The sequence below is a fragment of the Taeniopygia guttata genome, chromosome 2 (genome assembly GCF_048771995.1).
Source record: "Taeniopygia guttata chromosome 2, bTaeGut7.mat, whole genome shotgun sequence".
In the NCBI taxonomy this organism is placed as follows: Eukaryota; Metazoa; Chordata; class Aves; order Passeriformes; family Estrildidae; genus Taeniopygia; species Taeniopygia guttata.
In genome coordinates, this window is record NC_133026.1 from 7,888,391 (window position 1) to 7,910,495 (window position 22,105).

At 42.6% G+C, this 22,105-nt stretch overlaps 1 protein-coding gene across 5 annotated transcripts in view; it reads left to right on the plus strand.

Annotated features, from left to right (window-relative positions):
- Positions 1–15,655, plus strand: part of DPP6 (dipeptidyl peptidase like 6) — a 545,428-nt gene extending 529,773 nt beyond the window's left edge. For 3 of the 5 annotated variants that reach the window (XM_030264257.4, XM_030264258.4, XM_072925310.1), the window contains exons 17-26: positions 151–198; positions 3,240–3,338; positions 5,629–5,698; positions 7,418–7,612; positions 8,562–8,616; positions 9,901–10,006; positions 10,835–10,893; positions 12,180–12,252; positions 12,352–12,425; positions 13,390–13,834. In XM_030264257.4, coding sequence (XP_030120117.3) covers positions 151–198; positions 3,240–3,338; positions 5,629–5,698; positions 7,418–7,612; positions 8,562–8,616; positions 9,901–10,006; positions 10,835–10,893; positions 12,180–12,252; positions 12,352–12,425; positions 13,390–13,536 — 926 coding nt within the window. In that variant the 3' untranslated portion in view covers positions 13,537–13,834. Of the gene's footprint in view, positions 1–150; positions 199–3,239; positions 3,339–5,628; positions 5,699–7,417; positions 7,613–8,561; positions 8,617–9,900; positions 10,007–10,834; positions 10,894–12,179; positions 12,253–12,351; positions 12,426–13,389 lie in introns of all 5 variants that reach the window. The other 2 variants (XM_002189663.7, XM_030264256.4) reach the window with 1 other exon arrangement.
- The last annotated feature ends 6,450 nt before the right edge of the window (positions 15,656–22,105 follow it).

The following is a 22,105-nucleotide window of genomic DNA, read 5'->3' on the forward strand; positions in this document are numbered from 1 at the left end:
AACACCAGTGTGATTTGCTTTTTAGATTACTCTTGCATGAAAAGCGAGTCTCAAGAGCCTTCAGCTCCATGGAATTCAAAACCAGGTTCACGTGTGTCTGTGTGTGTTTTGACAGAAATTTAACCAAGTTCTTTTCTTCTCCTTTTCAAGGTCCCCGTGTCCCGATGGTGACTGTTCACAACACAACAGATGCACAGAGTAAGAACGGGCTTGAGCTTTGCAACTCTTCAGAGAAAAGCAGCCAGGCAGGACAGTGAGATGTGGCTGCTTTTTGCTAAACTTACACTCCTGGGGACCCCAGACTCTGCCTAAATGCAAGTTTTGTGCAAGGCAGAGGGACTTGCAGAACTGTTGTACTGCCATCAAACAGCTGCTGTTTGGGGAGAAAAGAGTGGTTGGGGCATGTTTGTTATCCTCTTTCTCAAAAAAAATGCATAATTCAAATCTCTCTTTTTGTTAGTCTTCCTCTGATTTTGTTTTGCATCCCATATATAAGAAATAAGATAAATATAAGAAATATTTAACCTAATCTGTGGTTTTAATAAAGTCACTCTGATATGAATTATCAGAGATAATGCAGAGTGAGTCCCACAAGTGGTGCCTCTGACTGGTTCCCTGATCTGTCCATGGAGATTGTAGCACTTATTGTTTGGTAAAGCTTTGTCATGCTAATGATTTGCATCAATACAAAGCTGGAATTATTCCAAAAAGAGGTTTCTTCCCTCAAAATATTTGTCACTCTCTATAGCCTTTACCAGACTGGCAATGTAGAGTCCAAAAAGCCGTGGAGTTTCAGGGGTTCCACTCTGGCGGAGTGTGGCACTGAGTCTTGCATGAAACCAGGATTTATCTGCTCCCAACATTTTGTTGGATGAAGAATTTAGCCCAGCTATTTCTATCTGCTTTATACACAGTCAAAGGCAGTGTATCAAGTATAAGTTTTGTTTATCTGGATTTACAGCAGCTCAATGCTATTGTCCCGAAAGCAAAAAAGAAAAGAGAGTGAGCAAACAAAGAAATTTGGCACTCATACTAAGGATTTACTGTGAAATGCTGACCTGCTTCATTTCCCACTGAAGGTGGTGAGTGTCACAGGAAAGGCTTTTGGCACAAGGGAGTGTCAGGTCGTTCTTCTTCCCAGCAGAGCCCGAGGTTGGCAGTGCCCTGTCCAAGGATAACCCCAGAGCAGCCCAGCTGATGCCCACAAGGCCAGGAGAGTTTCTTCACCCTGACCTGCAGCTCCAAAGTCACTTTCTTCCTCCCCCACTTTAAATAAAACACCTGAATTTTACTGTAGACATGGAAGGTGTCTGAGTGGCTATACCAGCATGGGATAGTGCTCTCATGAGTGGTGTTATACCCTCCTGTACAGTTTTATAAAATACTTTCAGGTGAATAAAATGACAGACAATATAAAACAGAAACAGTAAATTAAGGGCTTAAAAAACCAAAACAAAACACACCAGGACTAGTTTTATTTTGACAGATGCATATGGGAAGTATCTATTACACAGAGAACTCAATCTACTCATGTGCAGAACACATCCTCTACTGAAATTCAGGATCTTCTGCATACAAATAACATTCCCCTTGGTTCTTTTCTATTTTACCCTCTCATTCTTTTGCTTTTGAATAAAGGGCAACTGACAGTTGCATGTTACTGAATTTCATTATTTAATATGAGCCCATTGCTCTATAAAAGAGAGTCTACCTCTATATTCTGCAATAATCTGATAATAGTGAGTTGCACTGAATATTAGAGAATGCTTACATTTAATTAAGCAATGACCATTTGTACTCCACAGACTCAAGCTCCCTGTGGTCCTAAAGCAAAAAGGAAAGTCCTTTAGGAGATATGCCAATCTTTTTATTTCCTCCCCAGTCTTCTTGGCTTTCTGTGAATGCAATTATATGAACAAATAAAAGGGCTTGACTAAATTCCCCTACGTGGCAAGCCCCTTTCTGCTGATAAAGCTACTTGTGTGTGCCATAATTAAATGAGAATCTTAATATTTAACTAAATGTAATAGGCTGTTGCTTTGCCACTTTTGTGGGGGTTGTGGCTTTGATAAAGAGCCAGGCTTTGCAGAAGCGGGGTGAATAGTCACTGAACCAATATAGTGCTGCTGAAAGATCTCTGAAATATATTAACTGGGAAGGGCAAGGTTTTGTCTGCCTGCCCAGCAGAGATGGGCAGCGAGAGCAGGATAATCAGGTACCAGAAGTATTATTTGAGGAGCTGGGGTTACATATCTATTTATCAGTGTGTCTCAAAAGGGAAGTTACAGTCAGTGACACACACACAAAGTGTGATGTGAAATCTCACACCCTCCTTGGGTTTATGTGGCAGAGATAATGCCCTGGATCCCCCTGGTTCACACCCAGACTGATGCCAGGGGAATGAGCACTCCCTAGACAGGATTCCCTCACCCCAGATATTGAATCCCCCCTCCATGGGGCTCAGGATCTTTGCCCACACAGGGAGACACTTCCCACCGTGTTAGACACACAACATGAAGTGTCCCCTAAAGAGGGACCCCCTCCCTGCCAGCTGGGAAGGATTTATTCTTTCTGGTGCTGGAGGTGGCTGCTTTTTCTAGAAATTCAGCAGGTAGAGCACATGGCCAGGATGAGGGGATAAAGGTTAAATCCCAGGAAGGAGGAAGGAATCCTCTATTTCAGACCCAGCAGTCTTTGGGTCAGACACACAAGCGAAATGAAACATTTTTGAAACATTCCAAAATCAAGACTTCTGCAAAACCTGGTGTTGCAGGTTTGTATGAGCTTTATCCACTCTCCTGTCCCCATGGCTTCCCTTCCCATGGATTTTATCTTGCACAGCAGTACAACTTTGGCTGAAGCCCTCCATAGTCTCCTTCCCTTCCTATTTATTATGTATAATTTGGACACAGCCTTGAGGACCTCTTCATTTGAGATCTATCTTTGCATGGTGAGTGGATGTCGGACTGGACCCATGGTAGTGTCCCAACAGAGCAGGTCACCTTCCCACCTCCTGCAAATCAGCTGAATGTCACTGATTTCAGGACTATAGCTTTTTGCCAATGCAGAACTTGGAAGGGGTTTCAAAGATTTAACTGAATTAGACATCTGTGAGGTCTAGAAAGAAATCTGTTTGTAAAGAAACTTGTTTTATATATATCAAGGTGACTGTAAAATGTTAAAATGCATTTTTTTCACAAACTGTGCTAAAAGTTTTTGTGATCTTGTCCTTCTTTCAGAAATTTTTGAGCTGGAGGTAAACGAAAATGTGCAGCTGGCTGTAAATGACAGGCAAATGCCTAAGGTAGAATACATGGAAATCAAGATAGATGATTACAGTAAGTAGCACCTTTCTTCTCACTTATTTTTCTCTTTTACTGCTATAGCTGTGAAATGATAGAGCCATCCTGGCTAGACTGGCAGGAGGAAAAATGACTTTGACTCTCAATAAACTCTCACAGTTTGCAAAGCACTCTCCTGGAATGTGCTACATAAGGAGGTTATTAGGGAGGCAGAATTTGATGAGAATTCAGCTGAAGAAAGGCAAAATTATAGGGTTGGGGTTCTTTTTTTTCCTCTTAAAACTTTTTCAGTGAAGAAAAAGCCACTCTAGGAAATGACATGGTGGGGTGCCCCATTGTTTGAAGCATTTGCCCTGGGTGTGTGTGTGTCATTTGAAATGGGTTTGGAGTGGGATAATGTGTGTGCTTGCTGCCTACAGCTGTGCACAATCTGAGCTGCAGTGAATGAAGATGACTCTTGCATGACTGCCCTTTGGAGTCACTCAGGATTCTTGAAAAATCCATGATTTGGGAGGGTTAAAAAAAAATTTAAAAAATAAAACTTATGAGGAAAGACAAAGGAGATTTCACCTGGAGTAAAAAAAGCAGACACTTAGAGCAGTTTGCACCTGCAGCTGGTGTGTTATTTCTACCAGTTGTATAATAATTCCCCAGATATATGTATATATATATATATATATATATATATATATATATATCCCAAAGTGGGAGAGAAAAGACTGGTGGCAAACAGCCAAAGTGTAAGCCTGTCTCTATAGCTGTACCTGAAACAACCTAAAAAACATCTCCTCTGGCTGTTAGCAGATACCTTCCCCATATGGGGAAAACCCACGTATTCAGAAATGCACAAAGGCTCTCCAAAATCCCAGCCTGCATGTATGGTGGCAAGTCTAGAACAAAACCCCAAAGGCTCTGGGTTCAAAGTGTGGCCCATGATGTTTCCCATGCCAGGAAGGTTTGCATTTCTCAGGCCACAGGCAGTGAAGTGAAAGCAGCAAGCTGTGCTGGGAGCAGGTTACTGATTGCAGCCATTTCCAGATGTTATAAAATGTGAAGCAAAGGCTGAGAGATGGTTGCCATTTGAAAAGGATAACAATGGCCCTAAAATGTTCTGTTTGCCACATGGGCATAAGGAACATAAACCAGTGCATAAAATAACAGGAACAGACATGCACTTCCAAGTTTTATGGACAGGAAAGGATGGATAAAGAACCAATATTTCCCACCATGAGCAAACTCACGTGAGACTGGCAGTTTATTAGGGATAACTCAACTTGATAGTAAATTTTTTAAATGCAGGCCTCATTGCAATTCTTCTCATTTAACCAAAAATATACTTGTGTGTAATAAATGCAAACTGGCCATCCCTGTGTTTCCAAAGCTTTGGGCTAAGCAGCCTTGAGAACACTGCACATAGCACTTTGTAATATTTAAAGTCAAGTGATGGCCTTTTTGGCTGTCCCTGGGCCATTGATCCAATTTGCAGCTATTAGCATTCAGATGGAATAACTAATTAGGCAGAGTGTCAGGCAAGGATTGCAAAGCAAACCACTTAAGCCATGCTGCTAATCTGTGTATTAATCTACTGAAAATGCTCCTAATACTGATTTAATTGCTGAGCCTTTGTTAATCTAGATTGTAGTTAACATTTCAAAACTAAATGTGCTTTCATTGATGCAGAGAGTGTTTTTATGGAGGCAATTTTGGGTACAGATACAAAGCCACAGGAATGACATTCAGTTAAAAGATGCTTTAGTGATCACACCCCTCCTTTACATTGGTTCCATACCAGTGTAACTTGGGCTTCAGCACCTTCCCCTCCTGTTTAAAACAAAATTTAACCCTTTGGAAGTTAGGATTGTTTCTCCTACTTGCTTCTCCCTCTGTCTGACACCATTATAGCAAAATAATTCAATTTCTCTGCCCCAGCCACCATACTTAATTGGGTTTTAAATTACCATTTCATTGCCCATTTTCCTCCTTCTCTGCTGCCCTGAAATATTGATTTCTGTCTGCGTCACTCATCCAGCTGCCAAAAAAGGAAAATTGTAGCTATTGACAGATGTTAACTGAACGCTGTAAAAGTGATGCATGACTGAGCAGCTCGCACTGTACTCCCCATTTACATTTCTTGTCACCTCAGCTATCACAATATGGGTCTTTTCTTTGGCAGCATCTGTGTTTCTAAGGTGATATTTGCCACAGCCTCTGAAGAAATGCCATTTTGATCCTACTTATCTGTGGCCAGAACACCAGAAAAATCTTTTGGAATCATGTCAGCATTCCCACATCAAAGACATGTTGTTATTTTTCTTTTTTTGCTTAGGATTGCCAATGCAGATCTTAAAGCCAGCAACCTTTGCAGACACCGCTCACTACCCCTTGCTTCTGGTTGTGTAAGTTCTCTCTTGTCCTTTCTTTCTGTCTGCATCATCAGGGCAGCTTGGAAACCTTGGCCATGATCAGAAACTTTTAAGATATGTTTTGTACAAGGAATGCCAGAGTCCAGAACATTGGTTCCTACCCCATCTCACTTCACAGCTGAGAGAGGCCAGATGTGCATCCCTTCTTTCCCATCTTTGAGCCAAGGTTTTCAGCTCTCAGGAGGGCACCCTTTTGAAATGCTGCAGAGTAAACTTGTGATTTTGTGAAGGCATTTCATGCACACGTCAATCACTTGTGGGGCAGAAATGGGAGGAGGAGGAACACAAGATGTATTTTGGCTTCCTGTCCCAGTGCTTAGGGCACCCACCCTGTGATTAACAGGTAATTTTAGAGTGGAGTTCAGTCAGGCTTACTAGAGCTTAAATTTTAGGTGCCCTCATGCAGAAATCATTCCCTTTTAAGTGCTGGTGTTGGCTGAAGTTACACTAAAGAGAGAGCTGGAAACCTTTGAATATCTCCACAAAGTTTGCATTTATATTAAATAGGTAGGTTTTCCTCCTGGCAGGCAGAGCAGATGGGTATTTCTTTATGCAACATTTAGTAATAATAATACACATTACTGAGTGGGGTTTTTTGGCAATTTGGAAAGAAACTGCGGGAGAGAATTCACTGACCTTGGAAGAACGTGTCTGGCCCTGGCTGCATCCCAGTGCATCCCCTGCTGCCTGCCAGGGAACAGCCCATGAGGGAAAAGCCTCATGCAGGAGGGATGAATGCCTGGTGAAGGCCTGTGCCACCCTGCACAGCTCTCCATGAAGGACAAAGCCCCTGCAGGGAGCGTGTTGTTTCATCATGGAATTAATTACAGTGGAGAAAACATGCTTCATTACCAAAGTGCTCGAGGAAAATTGGTTCTTACCAAGCACCCAGCACTTGATTAGGCTGCCTCTGGAGCTGGGTGGGCTGGGGTCTCGCTTGGATAAATGCAAATGATGGAGTCACTTGTGCATTAAAGTCCTGCAGTGAAGGGCCTAGCCTCTCTGAGAACCCCAAAAAGGACAAAAAAGTGGATAAAAATGACAGTGGCTCTACAGTAATCCCAGCCTAAAGATATTGCTTAAAGTTATCATCATCATCCCTTGTTTTTTCTGAGCTGCCTGGATGAAGTTGAGTCTGTATTTCTCAAGATAGTTCCCCTGTACAGGATCAGACCCTAAGCAGAAAGGTGAAGAGGAGGTCTTGCCCACTCCTTTTCCCTTCTCACCAATTTTGGGCCAAACTGGACATAATTAAGCTGTTTTTTCTAACTTCCAAAAAGTCCTTTCCCTCTGTACTTGTGTGAAGCAGAACCACTTCAGCAGAAATTTAAAAAGAGCTTTGGGGAATGTAGGAAATAGATATACATTAGAGTGGGCATAAAAAGGGGACAACTCAACTGATACCTGGTTACTCACGGCAGGAATCCTGACCAGTTAGAGATGTGCTTGCTGGTGTGGTTCAAACCTCAGCTTAGAGCCTGCTGTGCACAGAGGGAGGCAGATCCAACCTGCAGCTTCCACCCAGCCTCAAAACCCATCCCACACAATCACCTCCTGCACGCCATCCTTGCAGAATCCTGTCTTCCTTTGCCCTGCCCGACAGGGCTGTGGGTGCCCATCCCACGGCAATCCCACAGCTCTGGGGGGGTGTTTGGTGTTGTTGCCTTTCCTCAATGTCCGTTTCTGTTCCAGAGATGGAACACCTGGCAGCCAGAGTGTCACGGAGAGGTTCGAGGTGTCGTGGGAGAGCGTCATGGTCAGCTCCCACAGCGCCATCGTGCTCAAGTTCGACGGGCGCGGCAGCGGCTTCCAGGGCGCCAAGTTACTGCACGAGGTCAAGAGGAGGCTGGGCCTTCTGGAAGAGAAGGATCAGCTGGAAGCTGTCCGGTAAATGGCACTGTCATTGAAGAAATTAATTCATTATGATAATTAACCCAAGACTCGTTAGTCCTGGTTGCGTTAATGGTGTGTGGGGTAGAGCAGGGAGAGGGGAAGGGAGGGAGGGATGATGTTGTACATGGGAGCTCATGTCAACCAGAGTGAAGGGAGAAAAACAAGCCTTAAACAGAGCTAAATTAGAGCACACTTATCTGTATCACATGTTCAAAGCCTATTTATTTTTAGCTCTGTACAGTCATACAGCTACAAACAAGTAAGCTTGAATATCTGTTCCTACATTAATCTTTTGCTTGCCTGGTAGTTGGAAAAAAAATCCATCTTTAAATCCTTAAACTTTTTAAACAGAATAACCAGGGCAAAACCCTAAATGTCAAGTCCTGTCATATTGTTAGATTTATTCTGTTCATAATCACGTTAAAACCACTTTCAGAGTATTGCAATAGCTGTGCAATAGCTTCCAGAAGTAGTGCAGGTTATTTGTTGCTATTGCTTGGTCAAATCCAACACATGAGGTTGCAAGATTAAATCAGAGAGATTCGTGTGAAAGCAGCTTCACCTGATTTAGATTGTCTGCATCAAGAGGAAAGGGCTTTAAACTGAAAAGGGGCAGGTTTAGATTAGATATTGGGAAGAAAATCTTAATTGAGAGGGTGTGAGAAATGTCACAGGGTGCCCAGAGAAGCTGTGGTTGTCCCATCCCTAGAAGTATTCAAGGTCAGGTTGGATGGGGCTTGGAGTGACCTGGGATAGTGGAAGGTGTCCTTGCCCATAGCAGAGAAGTAGAACTGGATGAGCTTTAAGGTCCCTTTCAACTCAAACCATTCTATGATTTTTTTCCTGGGGACAGTTTAATTTAAAGCTGATTAAAATCACACTGGTTTTGCTCTTGAAGGGAAAAATATTTTTAACCCATTGCTTTTCCTCTCTCTTGTTCTAGGACAATGCTGCAGGAGCATTTCATTGATAAAACGAGAGTTGGTGTGTTTGGGAAGGTAATGTTCTGACATTGCTCCTCTGTGCTGTCCCAGCTGGCTGATATGGCTAAACAGCTGAGTTAAACCCTGACTAATTGAATGTTAGTGGTGATTTTTTTATTATTATTTATTTTTCGGATAGCTTGCACCTTGCTCAGTGATGTTAAAGATGGAGGCTTTTATTTCAGCAATGACTTCTCTTAAATTAACTCCCAAGTGCAAAAAGTGACTGTTGCTCAGAAAACATCATCAGATAGTTCATTATTTTTTCCCATTGCAAACTTTTATTTCGTTTTCACCTTGTCTCCTAAAGCATGTGGGATCATGGGTACATCTAACTCATGTGTACAACAACCCTGTGGATTTTGGAGGCTGATTTGCTGTGTGTGCCTGGCTGAGAAACAGCCACTGTAAAGTACACACAGTTTGAGATGAGAGTGGGACTGCAAGTAGAAATTGTTTACTTGGGAGACAAGGGCTTGGAGTGGGCGAGGAGAGCTGCACATAGAGCAGCATCTCTGCAGGGAATTGTTAACAGGCTGGCAGCAGACGCTGAAATTGTGATGCTCATTTTAAGTAGAGAAAGTCTGGGGTAAACATATTGGAGAATTAACGTATCTGGTTAGAGCTACAGCCATAAAGTGAGATGAAAAGGGACAGCTCTTGGGCACACTACCCTCCTGCCTTCAGGAGGGTGCCAGCCATGTCACCAGGTATAGTAAAAAATATAAGTATAGTAAAAAGTGCAGCAGACCCTGACTCAGGGGAGTCAGACTCAGGGTGTCTGGCTCCAGATCAGAAGGCTGAAGGATAGCTTTATTAAAACTATACTATATTACATTAATATACTATTTAAAGGGATGCTATCCTATTCTACATACTTACTTCTAACTTACCTATCTAACAAACTCGTGACTCTGTGCTGAGAGCCCGAGCCACAGCTGGATCCATTGGTCACTGAACCCAAACAACCTTCACCAGAACCCAACCCAGCAATCACTGCAGGTAAACAATCTCCACACCACATTCCACATGGGCAAAACAAAGGAGCAGAGATAAAGATTGTTTTCTCTTCTTCTCTCTGTGCTTCTCCTGAGGGACAGAATTATGTCTCTGTTCAGAGAATGTGAATGTCACAACAAGGGAGCTGTCCCTTGGTTTGTGGTTTTCAAGGGCAAGGTGTTAAAGGCTCTGTAATGGCCAAGCATTTGCTGCAATGTCTCAGCTGCCCTGTTTCTGTACCCAAAAGCAGCAGTGCCTCCCAGCAGGAACAGTGATGCCCCTGTCCCATTTCTGTTCCAGGATTATGGTGGTTACCTGAGCACTTACATGCTTCCAGCTGGTGAAGACAACCAGGTGTTCGCTTGTGGAGCTGCTCTTTCCCCAGTGACAGACTTCAGACTATATGGTAAATCCCTTCCCCAGTCCACAGACCCTCCTGCTGACCACAGATTATATTTCTTCCTTATTCTTTCCCACTTGCCATCTTTCTTTCCCAAGACCCTTCTTATTTTATATTCTGTGTCTTTTTAGGAGTAGCCATAAACACTTTTTCCCCATTAAAGCAGTTTAGCTGGCACCAATGGGACCAGCCATGGTAATCAGAGTAATCAAATCACATTATTGCTACTTTTAAATAAAGTAGAATTGTCTTTAAACCCCTCCAGCCTTTGCCACCAACCACCCCCACTGCCTTGGACATGCTTCCTTGCTGCCTGGGGCACCCATCCATGCAAGCTGAGGTCCAGTCTGCCCAGCCCATCCTGCCTCTGACCACAGCACATGGTGGTCCTTTCTCTCAGGGATAGCAGTTCCCTTTGCACTTAGTGCCAGTGAAAATCAGGGGCTGCCAGGGAAGTCAGTGGTGTCCAGCCAGACTTCAGGAGCTGTACAGTTTTCCCTGAGACCAAAAGAAACTTGCTGCTGATGGAGAAGGCCCTGTGTGAAAGGAGAAAGGGACACAACATGATAGAACTCTTCTATCTCAGTTGCATTAACAAAGAAAGGAAAAAAAAGGTTTTTCTGTGACTTATTTAGAGACCAGAAATACATGGTGATAAAGACAGACTGTGGTGTCACATATATCCTTAGTGCATTTTCAAAAACTTTTAGAAATGCATCCTCTATAATAAGGCCATGTTAGAAAATAAGGTGCTTTTTAGCATTTGCCGTATTTGACTCAGAAGCATCAGTGTATTCATGACTGAAAGTGATATTTTCTTTTTTTCTCTTCAAGCTTCAGCCTTTTCTGAAAGATACTTGGGCTTGCACGGGGTTGATAACAGAGCATATGAGGTAACTGCATGGACACTGGATTTCCCTGATAAAATGTGAACTGAGTCTTAACTCTCCCTCCATGTGCTCTCCTTTGGGGAGGAAGCAAGGTTGTGCAAGAGGGACTCACGACTCACTAGTGAAGCTCTGAAGGTGTCCTTCAGCCTGCTTACTGCTTTTCTTGTCTTAATAGTAATCATGGATAAAGTTTTTATTGATTCGCCCTTGTATCTGCCTCTCTAAATTGGGTAAATATAGTTTTAGAGATTGAAGGAGCTGAGTGACTCAAATGTGCCCAAGAGGACACAGTGTCACGACCTCCTTGAAAGTTCTTGCCAATGGTCTTGCCACTTTGATTCTCTCTGAGACAAACAAATTCAAGTGAAACTCAGCTTGACTTTCTCAAACTTTGTGGTATTTCAGAGAGGCAGAACTCTGTGCCAGAACTGAGCAGGACATGGAAAAGGAAACACAACACCCAGTTAATAAAGACATTGCTTAATACACATGATGGGATCAGTTGGATCCTGTGCTGAAATTACATGGAAGCAAAACCAGATAAAGAATAGTCACACAAACAAAATTTGTTACAGAGAAAATCTAGTTCAGCTTCTAAGCCTTGTCTCCAGCCAGAAGATGTGAAGGTAGCAAAGGTCTGGCACTGTTCTCACAGAGAAAGCAGATACCACCCTGTGCCCTCACAAGGGAAGATTTATCCTGGCTACCTAAACTGTGAGTTCATTGTCTCTCAAACTTCACACTCATAATCTCTACATTAGTGTGAGAGCTTTTTTTTTATTTTAGAAATTGTTTGTATTTATATTCCCTTGTGCATCTGAAAGACTGCTGAGGGCAAAGGTGTTCTCAACAGTGGACACTTGAATTTCATATCAGATCATCCCCCAGGCTGTCAAAACTCATTGAAGTTGACTTTCAAAACACACCAAAGTCCCTCCAGATGTATGAATTGTTATTAGGCATAGGCACCTGGGCACACTTTTCATCAGTGTTTTTTATTCACTTTGATATTTTCCATGTATTCTACAGTTCAGGCTTTTATTGAACATTATCAGAACAGAGGAGGGTCTCTGACATTTTCCTGCTGCTGACACTGCCCTGCCAGCACAGGGTAGGGACCTATTTTACCTCTGGATTTATATAAGTAGCCAGGAGAATATGCTGTGCTGCTGTCTGCTTGTTATCCTGGTGATAAAGTATTAAATGGAAATAAGCACTTCTATTGCCTCCATATAAATTGCTAATTTCTAGCAAGTATTTTAATCTTATTGCAACCTTTACCTTCACAGATCAGCAAATTATCACACAGAGTCTCATTACTAAAGGACCAGACATTTTTGATCATTCATGCTACTGCTGATGGTAAGTTAGGCAATCATTTGAGCTCATTCTGTGTTTGTGATAGCTTTGATTTTTGTTAATTAAATTTGTCTCTTTAATGATTGCAATCTGTTTTTACAGAAAAAATCCATTTTCAGCATACTACAGACCTTATCACACACCTAATTAGGGCAAAGGCTAATTACAGCTTGCAGGTACAGTATATGTTTCTTTTCTTCCTATTTGAACAGTTATTTCCATATTTGAACTCAAGCTGCTGTTATGAAGCAAGGTTTGAAAAACCACTTGCAAACTCAGGCTGGCAGTAGAAGTAGCACCAGCATATAACAGGTTTTTATTAGCCCCATGCTTAAATGACATCAGTGTTTTGGTCTGAACAGTTGTAGAGCAATTATTGAATTACAGTGAATTAGGTTGTGAGGGACATATCCCTAAGGAATTTATGCATGTTGACTTTTTTTGGGAAAAGAACAAATTCAGGATGACTTTCAGGGAAACAGGGTTTTAAATTAAATCAGCCAGAAAAGTTACAAATATATATGTCACCTAGATCTGATATCCCACTGTGAATGGCACAGCTCCACTTTCCATAAAATTATATCTCTGTTTTGCTGAATGGTTCATGTCTAAGCCATTAAATCTTTGAAAATGAACCCACCCTGGCATCCCTGCCTAGACAACCCCTTATGATCCTCTTCAAGTTACCTGCTCCACTTTATTGATAAGTTGATTTTAAACTATTTAATTTCTGGCTTCACTATTTTTTTTTTCAATTTAATAACTTCTCCAGCAATATTTATTAAATTTTTGCTTTAAAGCCCTCATTTTAGTCAGTATAACCTAATGCCATTTCTCTCCAAAACTGCACATTTTTTGGTTTTCACAAGGAAAGTGTGGGCTGGTTCTTCTTAGACTGAACCTGTTCAGGACAGAGTTAAATGGAAAATCCTCTACCTCAAAAAGGTTCCTTGTGAAGAAGATGCCAGTCTGCACTCAGAGCTCTTTGATGCCCAAATTTCCCTGGGCTCACGAGCATCCATGGGAAGCCCTATGGTGCTGAGGAGATGCAGTGTGTTTGCAGCTCAAGCTGCAGGTCTGGGTGGTCAGTCCTGAGACTTTCAGCTCTGAAAAGTGTGTATTTACCTGGTTTTTTTGCAGATTTACCCTGATCAAAGCCATTACTTCAGCAATGCAGCCTTTGAGCAGCACTTGTACCAGTCCATTGTCAACTTCTTTGTGGAGTGTTTCCAGGTTCCAGACAAACTCCCACTAGCCCCACTGAAAGAAGAGGAGGAAGATGATTAACCCTACTTGTCCGTGCTAAGCACAAGGCAGATCTCTCTGACAATATGCAACTGGATTTTCCTGAAAAAAGAGATGTTGTTAGCATGTATTTAAAAAAAAAATAATAAAAAAAACTGAAAGCAGCTCCTCTGCTTTACTTGACAGCAACTCCTTCCTAAATGGAAGAACATTAAGCATGGTGAACTCAGCAGAAACTGCTGTCTGAAATAAATCCATCACAACCAACATCTTCTTTTTCTTTGGTTGTTTTTTTTTTTCTTTTTTTCTGTCTCTTTTTTTTTTTTTTTTTTTTTTTTTTGCCACAAAATGACTTCTACAGTGAAAATGGTAAGACGTTGAACTTGAAGGAACACCCCAAGAAACCACTTTGAGGACTGGAAGATCTGATGTCTCTTTGCAGTCAAGCAGTCAAGCAGTAGCAGTGAAATCCATCATCCACATTAAGGTTACTATAGTTAGCAATCACACTGTGTCAGAACAAAAAATCTAATTTAATAAATGGAGATTATAGCACCATTATTTTAAAAGATACAGATTCATACACTTGCCTGCTCTTTTCCATCTTCAGGAGGTTTGTCATTGCTACAGGATGCACAAACCCAATTGTGCAAAATATCACTATAGTTACACTGATCTTTACCTTCCTGTAATTATTCTGTTAATTCTGTATGGCTTTTACTTCTGTTGTTCATTGGGTCTCATGCTCACCTTATTAGCTTCTCAGCTTGTTCTGGATGGGGAAAAAACATAAAACAAATTAACCAATTCACTCTAGACCTCAGGGGTCTAATGAGGCAATAGGACTTGAGCTACCCAGATATTAAAAAAAATCTATTGGAATAAAGCAAAGAAAAACTCACTCTTGGGTTCCCAAAATAGCTCTTGCCAGCAAGATTGAGTATTTTCTTTGGCAGCCTTGAAAAATATGCACATAAATAAGCTAAATCAGCTTACCTTGAGATATTTTTTATTGCGATGTAGAAAAATATGCGACAGTTGTGATTATTCTTTCTCTTTCTTTAGAGTTGGAACAAATGGTTGGTGACCTGCTAGGGAACAGCTAGGTGAGACTGTGGTACAGGAATTTGTACCAGAGACCTCACACATCATCTTATAAAGCCATTTAAACAGAGACAATGTGCAGGAATTTATTGCACATGCTGTGTGTGGCTTAGTTTTAGTCCAGGTCAATGATTAACATATTCCAAACACATTTAATTATCTCTTCTGTTCACACTAGTTTGGACAACCATAAAAGGAAAAAAAAAAAGAAAAAAAAAAAGGATGATTTTTTGTTTTTAAAGGTCTAACTGTTCATTTGAGCAGTGGAAAGCAACTTTTAAAACTTCTTGTGAAAACATTCAGCTTTCAGAAAGGAATCCAACCTCCATCCACTTCCACGTACTGCTTCATAAGAATTTTGACAGTGTCGCTCCTTGTAAAATATTCTGACCAAATGTACAGCCAGTATTAATACTGTATATTTCATTTTGTTGTATATAAAGGAATGTAAGTCAGCTCTTTGTCAGATCCCCAATCCAATATTAGTCTTGTGTTCGACATGCATGCGGTAACACTTCTTTGCTGATCAGGACTCCTTAGAAGCACTAGCTTGGAAATATAACAATTAATGTAATTTCTTTTCTTGTTTTAACAGCTTGAATGTCAATGCCGGTTCCTACTTTTTCCATAGTACTGTGGGTAAACTCACATCCTGACAGCAATGATGATGTTTCCATTGTGTTCTTTAGTGTGTCTTTTTTCTTACCTTTATTTTAAGCTTTGAATGTTGGTTGTACTTTGACCATCATGAAAAAATATATTGATAAACCACAGGAATTACCTAGTTTGGTTGGGATTATCTCCTTTAATTTACAGTGCATCGACATTGTGTGAACAAGAACTACGGTGTAAATCTGCTTTATCTGGCAAAATGCCAAACAGACCATGAGAATGCTGCGTGTCCAGATTTTGCTACGCTGAACAGGCTCGAGAGCCTGGAATGAACTTGAACTGAGAAACGTAAAAATCTGCTCTGTCCACAATCTTTTGTAGAAAGAACTTTAGGATGTGGCATGGTAGTGTTTGTTCATTCATGGAATAAAACATTATTTTACCACCCTGGTTGCTACTGCGGTTATTTTGTGTTGAGTGACTAAATAAGCAGCAAGTTTCTGGAAGTTCTATTTTTGGTTGAATTGAGCCCAAACTGGCACATGCTGACTTGCTGCACATCATCAGTGGTAGGGTGTTGTCCCATCAGCTGACACCCACTAGAAACCACATTTAGAAGAGAAATTTAATATTTCAAAGCAAAACCAAGAAATGATTGACGATGCTTACTCCAGCCTTTGTTTCCAGTAGATCAGGAGACAAGAAAATGCAGCACTGGGACAGGGAAGGACAGATTGCAACAGTACAAAATAGCTTTGCTGTTATTTTGTTTAATTATCTAAATGCAACTTTTATTTTTTTATTGTCCAAACAAATCAAGCTTATACTCTCAGCTCACTGGCATATCTGGATGCCATAATGTTCAACTGTGGCATCCCAAAGAGGAAGAGAGCCAATGAGCAGTGCCTTACTAATTCAGAAGGAAACCACAGAGGGGAAAATGAAGCATTGCTGGTAGCTAATTAACAAAGCCAGGCAGCCAGCCATGTTTGTAATTGTCTATGGGTTCAGGCACAGAGCTCATAAACCCATCCAAGCTCTGCTTACGAGCTCAAGCCAAATAAACACTGCCTCTTTCAAGGGTGGGAAGGAAAAAAATTGAGTGAAGGAGAAAGGGATGTTCCCATGGGAAGATGAGTGGAGTCTGCTGTTTGCAATGGGGAGAAATGACATTTAGTGGGGGAGACCACAGGTACAAGGCCAGTGCTGTACCTGGGACATGGTCCTGCATTTGCCCTCATGCCCATGTTGTCCCAAACCTCACTCGGGTTGGCAGTGACCAGGCTCTGGATTTTTTAAATTTACTTGTTGGGTCTCAGGGCACGTCTGCCCTGCAGCCCTTGCTGGGGCTGGCACAGAGCTGTCAGACCTGCCTGGCTGAGGCTGGGCTGAGGACAACTTTCTTCCTTGACCTGAGAAAATGCTGGCTCCCTGTGGAGCTCATTCCTCCCTGGACTCCTTACCTGCTTTCCACTGGCAAATGAAGAGTAAATGGCAGAAATTGAAAAGATAACATAAAAAACTCAAGATCTCAGTTGCCAATTCCTTAATCGTGTTGTCTTACTGAGCCCAATGTTTGCTTGTTTTTATTCTGTTCTCTGAAGTAAAGCTCCCAGCTGGAGGCTCAGAGTGGAGCTTAGGGCACTTGCTAAGATGTGCCTCCTCTTCCCACTTCATCTTTCCAGCTTCTCCCCATTCAGCATGGTTACTGTCTGAAAGCAAACCCAGCACCCCTTTGGAAACTAGGAAGAGACAAATAAAAAACCAGCCTGGTGAACCTCCTCAATAAGCCATAACCAAAATAAATTCTTTATTCTAATAGCTAATGCATGATGATTTTTTTTTTTTCTTTTTGCTTTGAGACATTCATGAAAAGTCTCAGATTAAATGATGCTACATTCTGCCGCCTCACTGGAAGAACAGCTTTAATCAAGATGTCCATGACTGAGCAAAGAAGAGTAAAAAGCAAATACAGATGGAACAAGGCCCCAGGAAAGCACAAAAGTAAACCATGATCCAATATTCCTGTGGAATAGCAAGGCTCCCTCCAGACCGTTTAGGCTTTTTTTTTTCCCTTCCTTCACTTTAAATCTATCTTTTGGGTCATTTTATAGCAAGAAACAACTCCCCGAGCTGATGTGAATGCTCTCATCCTCGCTGGGAAAGGAATCCTTACCGTGGTAACAGCTGCTGTCAATGTCCTGCACTGCAGTTTGTGCTGAGCAGCTCCAGTAACTCGAACTGACATGTAATTTCCAGCGAGTATTTGGAACCTGCCTGCAGAAGAACCTGAGCACCTGCTCCCCACCACCGTGTTTGGGAGCACTCACAGTGAGGTTAGTCCTTTACCCAAAAAACCAAACCCAAAGCAAAGCTTGAACAAGGCAAATTGTCTGCTCCACGTTCTGCTCTGAAACACCGCAGGAAAAGAGTGCAGAGAGTCAGGAGCCCACATTCTGGCTGTGCCAGTTCCTGGTTGACTTTTGTTCCCAGTAAATTCCCCCTTGAATCTGCAGAAACCAGGGAACTGAGGAGGTTGTTTGGCCTGTACTCAGCTCTTTTGTCATCAGAGCAATGCTGCCATCACAGGAGCTGTGGCACACGTGGGGAAATGTGGCCATCACAGGAGTCTGGCACACGATGCCACAAGTTTGTCATCTATTAAAAAGTGGTGCTGAGCACAGGGGAAATAAGCCCAGAGGTGGGATAGCCCATCCTGAGACACAGTCCCTCCTCTGACAAGGCCAGGGCCAGGCCCATGAGAAACAGAGATATTTTCAGTCTGTGCACTAAGGCAGGTGCCAAAAGGCAGATGAGAAAAGTAAGACTAACACATTAAACATAAATTTCCTGGCTATCAAGCCTCTCTGGGAAATCTGTAGAGTCTAGAAATCAATGTGAATTGAAGACTGCAGAGATCTGGCTCCCAGCTCTTCCTTGGAGCTGCTCATCACAGCCAGCACCCTTGGAGCTGCCAGGAGCAAGAAGCACCTTGGGAAAGGACGAGGTGTGGGCACATTCTCACCCAAAAGCCACCAGCCATGCCTTCAGTTTTATCCTGTATCTCATGCTCATGGAAGTTAATAGTCACTGAGGAAATTAGCACTGGAATGTGAGCAGCAAGCACACGTCAGCTGGTGTGCTGAAAGACAGAGAGGGGCTGGTGGTGACAGGAGCAGAAATCACTGCTGCAGGACTATCAGTACCAGAGCTGGTGATAAGGTTTTTGTCAGATGATGATGATGAAGGTGCTGTAAGGGACAGGAGCAAACAACATCCCAGCTCTGAGGGGAAACAAAGCTGGAGCTATGGAAGCATTTTTAATCCTTATCATCTCTGCACAGTGAGCTGCAGTTCTTCTTGAAGAGGCATTTTTTGAAAGTAGAAGCCCTAGAAACATTAAATTCAAACCTCATGTCTCTGTGATCCAGCAGACTTTTGTTTTTGCTGTGATGATTCTGATAATTATATCATTTACAAGGAAATTGGGATAGGAGAAACTTTTTTCATTTGTCTCTAGAGACAGGCTGTAAAACATTTATCTGCAACACAGCAACAGCAGACACAAACTCAGCCCAAACTTCCTTTAAAATACCTGCAACTCTGTCTCAACTAATAACAGTTGGAAAACTTCAGTCTTCACCTACATCAGGATTTTAAAGAGAAAATATCCTTCATCCCCTAATGCAGTATCATAAGGAAAGAAAGTAAAGAAGAGGAATTAATCTCCACTTCATTGTATGCAAAGACTTCTCTATCTGCAGTAGCCCTGGGTTACCTCTCTTGGGAACTCCTGTAGAAAGATGTTTTTAGGAAAAAGTTACAGTGCCACAGTTTTTCCAGGACAGATGTCAGCCAGACTCATGGAGGGGTGTAGTAAAATGCAAATGTCTACAGGGAACATCTCTGCAACTTGATGCCTCAGGTTTTAGCTTTTATATTTTTCAGATTCTGCGCTGCTTTAGTGTGTAGTTCTGAGCTTCATATCAGGAGATGGTGAGCTCTCTGCACGGAGCAGGGAGACCAAACAATTCCTTCTCTAGCTGGGGATCAAGGACAAATGATCCAGGTCTCAGGCCCAAGAGCATAAACAAGAGTGAAATGAAGAGAGAAAAACAAGGATGGGACTTCATAACCTAAAGCTATATTTGGACAATTAACCCAAATATGCAAATGGACCAGAACTTATAAAAGTGAAAGACCCCATGACCGGTCATCCGTTTTGTGACCATTTTGGTTCATCTTGGCTGCAGCCCTGACTGGGCTCTTGTGCTGGCCAAGGTGGATCCATTGAGGCCTTTTAATAAATCCCTACTTATTCTTTAGCTTTGTCTAAGCTCTGTTCTAGGTCAACCTTCACAAGGCATCAGCTGAGACAGCCAATCCAGACTTTATAAATTTTTATTCAGACTAGTGGGCACTTTATGGCACAATTTCATAGAATAATGGTTTGGATGGTGTCCTAGGGTGAATTTATGATGCTTGTAGCCCCAGTCATCTGTCCTGTTTATGCTGGATATTAAGTTCTGCTCCTTTAAGACTGGTTCCAAGAGCGAAGGGGCAGAAGAAGAGTCCAGTTTATTTTCAGAAGCTGCACTTGCTCCCCTGCATCCATTTCCTGGACTGTGCTGTCTGCAGCACGGACAGTGGGGGAGAGGTCTCCTTTGTTTTTTAGTTAGTTAATTTTTAGCTAGCTGAGGCAGAGAAGTTCCCCAGACTGTGGCTTTTCTTTTTCTTGGAGCTGTTCAGCCCTGCTCTGGACTGGAAACCAGGAAGAACAGAGGGACCTCTCACTTTTGGCCCACCAGGGCCCAGGACTTGGCATTGCCAGCACGGGAGGGACTGATAAGGGACTGAGCGAGCAGAGGACTTTCTGAATTTGCCATCTCTTCAGAACAGCAAGACATTTTATTGTTTAATATTATTCATTTTGGATGCTTGGGAATACTTTGCTTTTTAAATAAACTTTTTTTTTCCCACTTTTCTTTTTCCCTGAACCAGCTGAGGGAGGGGCCACTGACTCTGCTTTCTAGAGGGACCCCTTTGGAAATTTCTCCCAAATTTGCCCTAAAGCAGGACAGGTTGTAAGGGATCTTAAAGATCACCTGGTTCCAACCCATTCCAACCCAAATTTATCCAGCTCTCTGTGCCCACTTCATGAGGGCAGATCTGGGTGAGCAGACCAGCTGCAGATATCTCTTTTCATCGCAGAAAACAGGGACAGCAAACAGAGAAAGTATTTGATTTGTAAAGGAATGATTCCTAACCCCTCAGTTTTGTACCAAGCTGCTGAGTGCAGCTATGAGCAGAGCACAGGCACTTGCTATTGTGTATTTATTACACTTTCCAGTGCTGGGAAGCTTTAGAGGGGTAGGATGCCATCTGCTGCTCCAAAGGGTTACTTGCTCCCTCCTTATCCCTTCCCAGTGGGCAGCTCCCACTAATGGGGAGAGATTAGAAATATATTCGGAACATTTGTGAAGTGGAAATTTTTTTCGCCCATAAAAAAAAAAAACATTCTAGGATAACAGAAAATGGAATGAAGAGTTTAATCTCACAAGCGCTGGCTCAGTTCTGAAGAAAAGTTTGTGCAGTGAACAAGGCATCCTAGAGAAGACACATAATATTTACCCACAGACCAGCTTGCCAAGATAGGATTTTGTATCATTTCCAGTCTAGTGCCAAGAATTGCTGCTAATTCTGCCAGCACCCGTCCCAATTACCACAGAAACATCACCCCACACCTGTGAGCCGACACGATGGCCTGTGACCCTGAGATATGGCCCCAGCACATCTTCCTAAAGCCTGTAGAGTGAAGAACAAATTAAAACACCCCATCAGCTCTCAGAGAGTGGAACTTAAACTTGCAAGCAAGCTCTATTAAGTCCAGTAATAGACACCAGTCCTACTCAGCCACACAATGGAAGTAAAAGGGGATGAATTGCACTCCATCAGCTCCGGCACTCCAGAAGTAATAAGCATCATGCTGGGCTCACTGCACTGACTAATCCATAATTTATTTGGCTTCATAAATATCAAAACATACCACAGCTGTTAGTACTTCAGTGCAAACCCTGCAAATATTGCTTCAATTATTCAAGAGCTCATTGCAGGAGCCAGTTGACTGCTCCGAAGGTGCAATTACAGAAGGTATCTATTGCTTGGGACTTTCAGCAGAGCAGTTGCCACCCAGGCCCCTGAGGCAGTTGGTACAGGGAGTGCTGGGAGCACCAACAATAAGAGGACAAAATTGCCTTTCCCTCAAAAACAGCCTAAAGCCTTGAGCCCCACACAGGAAGGGATGCAGGCACTTGGTGGCAGCACTCAGAGGGGTTTTGTGCGGTCCCTAAGAGCCTTCAGAGACATTTCTGCTTCAGCACCTCCCCCTCAGGGGCTGCCCAAATGGTCATTAAATCAACAATCCCGAAGCCTGCACTCCCAAATTTACCCTTCATGCAGGACAGAGCCCTCCATGCAGACAGACCCAGACTTGAATGATCAAGTCCAGCAGATCAAATCATGTCTCCACCAAGGAACCCCACCCAAAGCCGCCCTGGGCTTCTCCTCCTGAAGATATCTCATCTCCCAGTGGTATTTGAGTGCCAGAGACAAGACCAGAGGCTGTGTCAGGGTTACAGTGACCAGATGGGACAGTGGCATCAGCTCCCACACACATCACCCCTGTCCATCAAAGCCCTTCTGTTCAGAGCCAGGTTTCCAGGCTGGACCATGTGGAAGTTGCTGGTTGTGTTTTGTAGGACAATACATTTCTCCTCTGAAACGAAAAAATAAAATATTGGTTTAATTTTTATTTCTTTCCTGTTCCTTCCTCCTGCAAAGAAATGGGGAAAGGGAAGTCCCAGGAGCCAGCAGCCACCAGGGGCTCAGCCCAGCA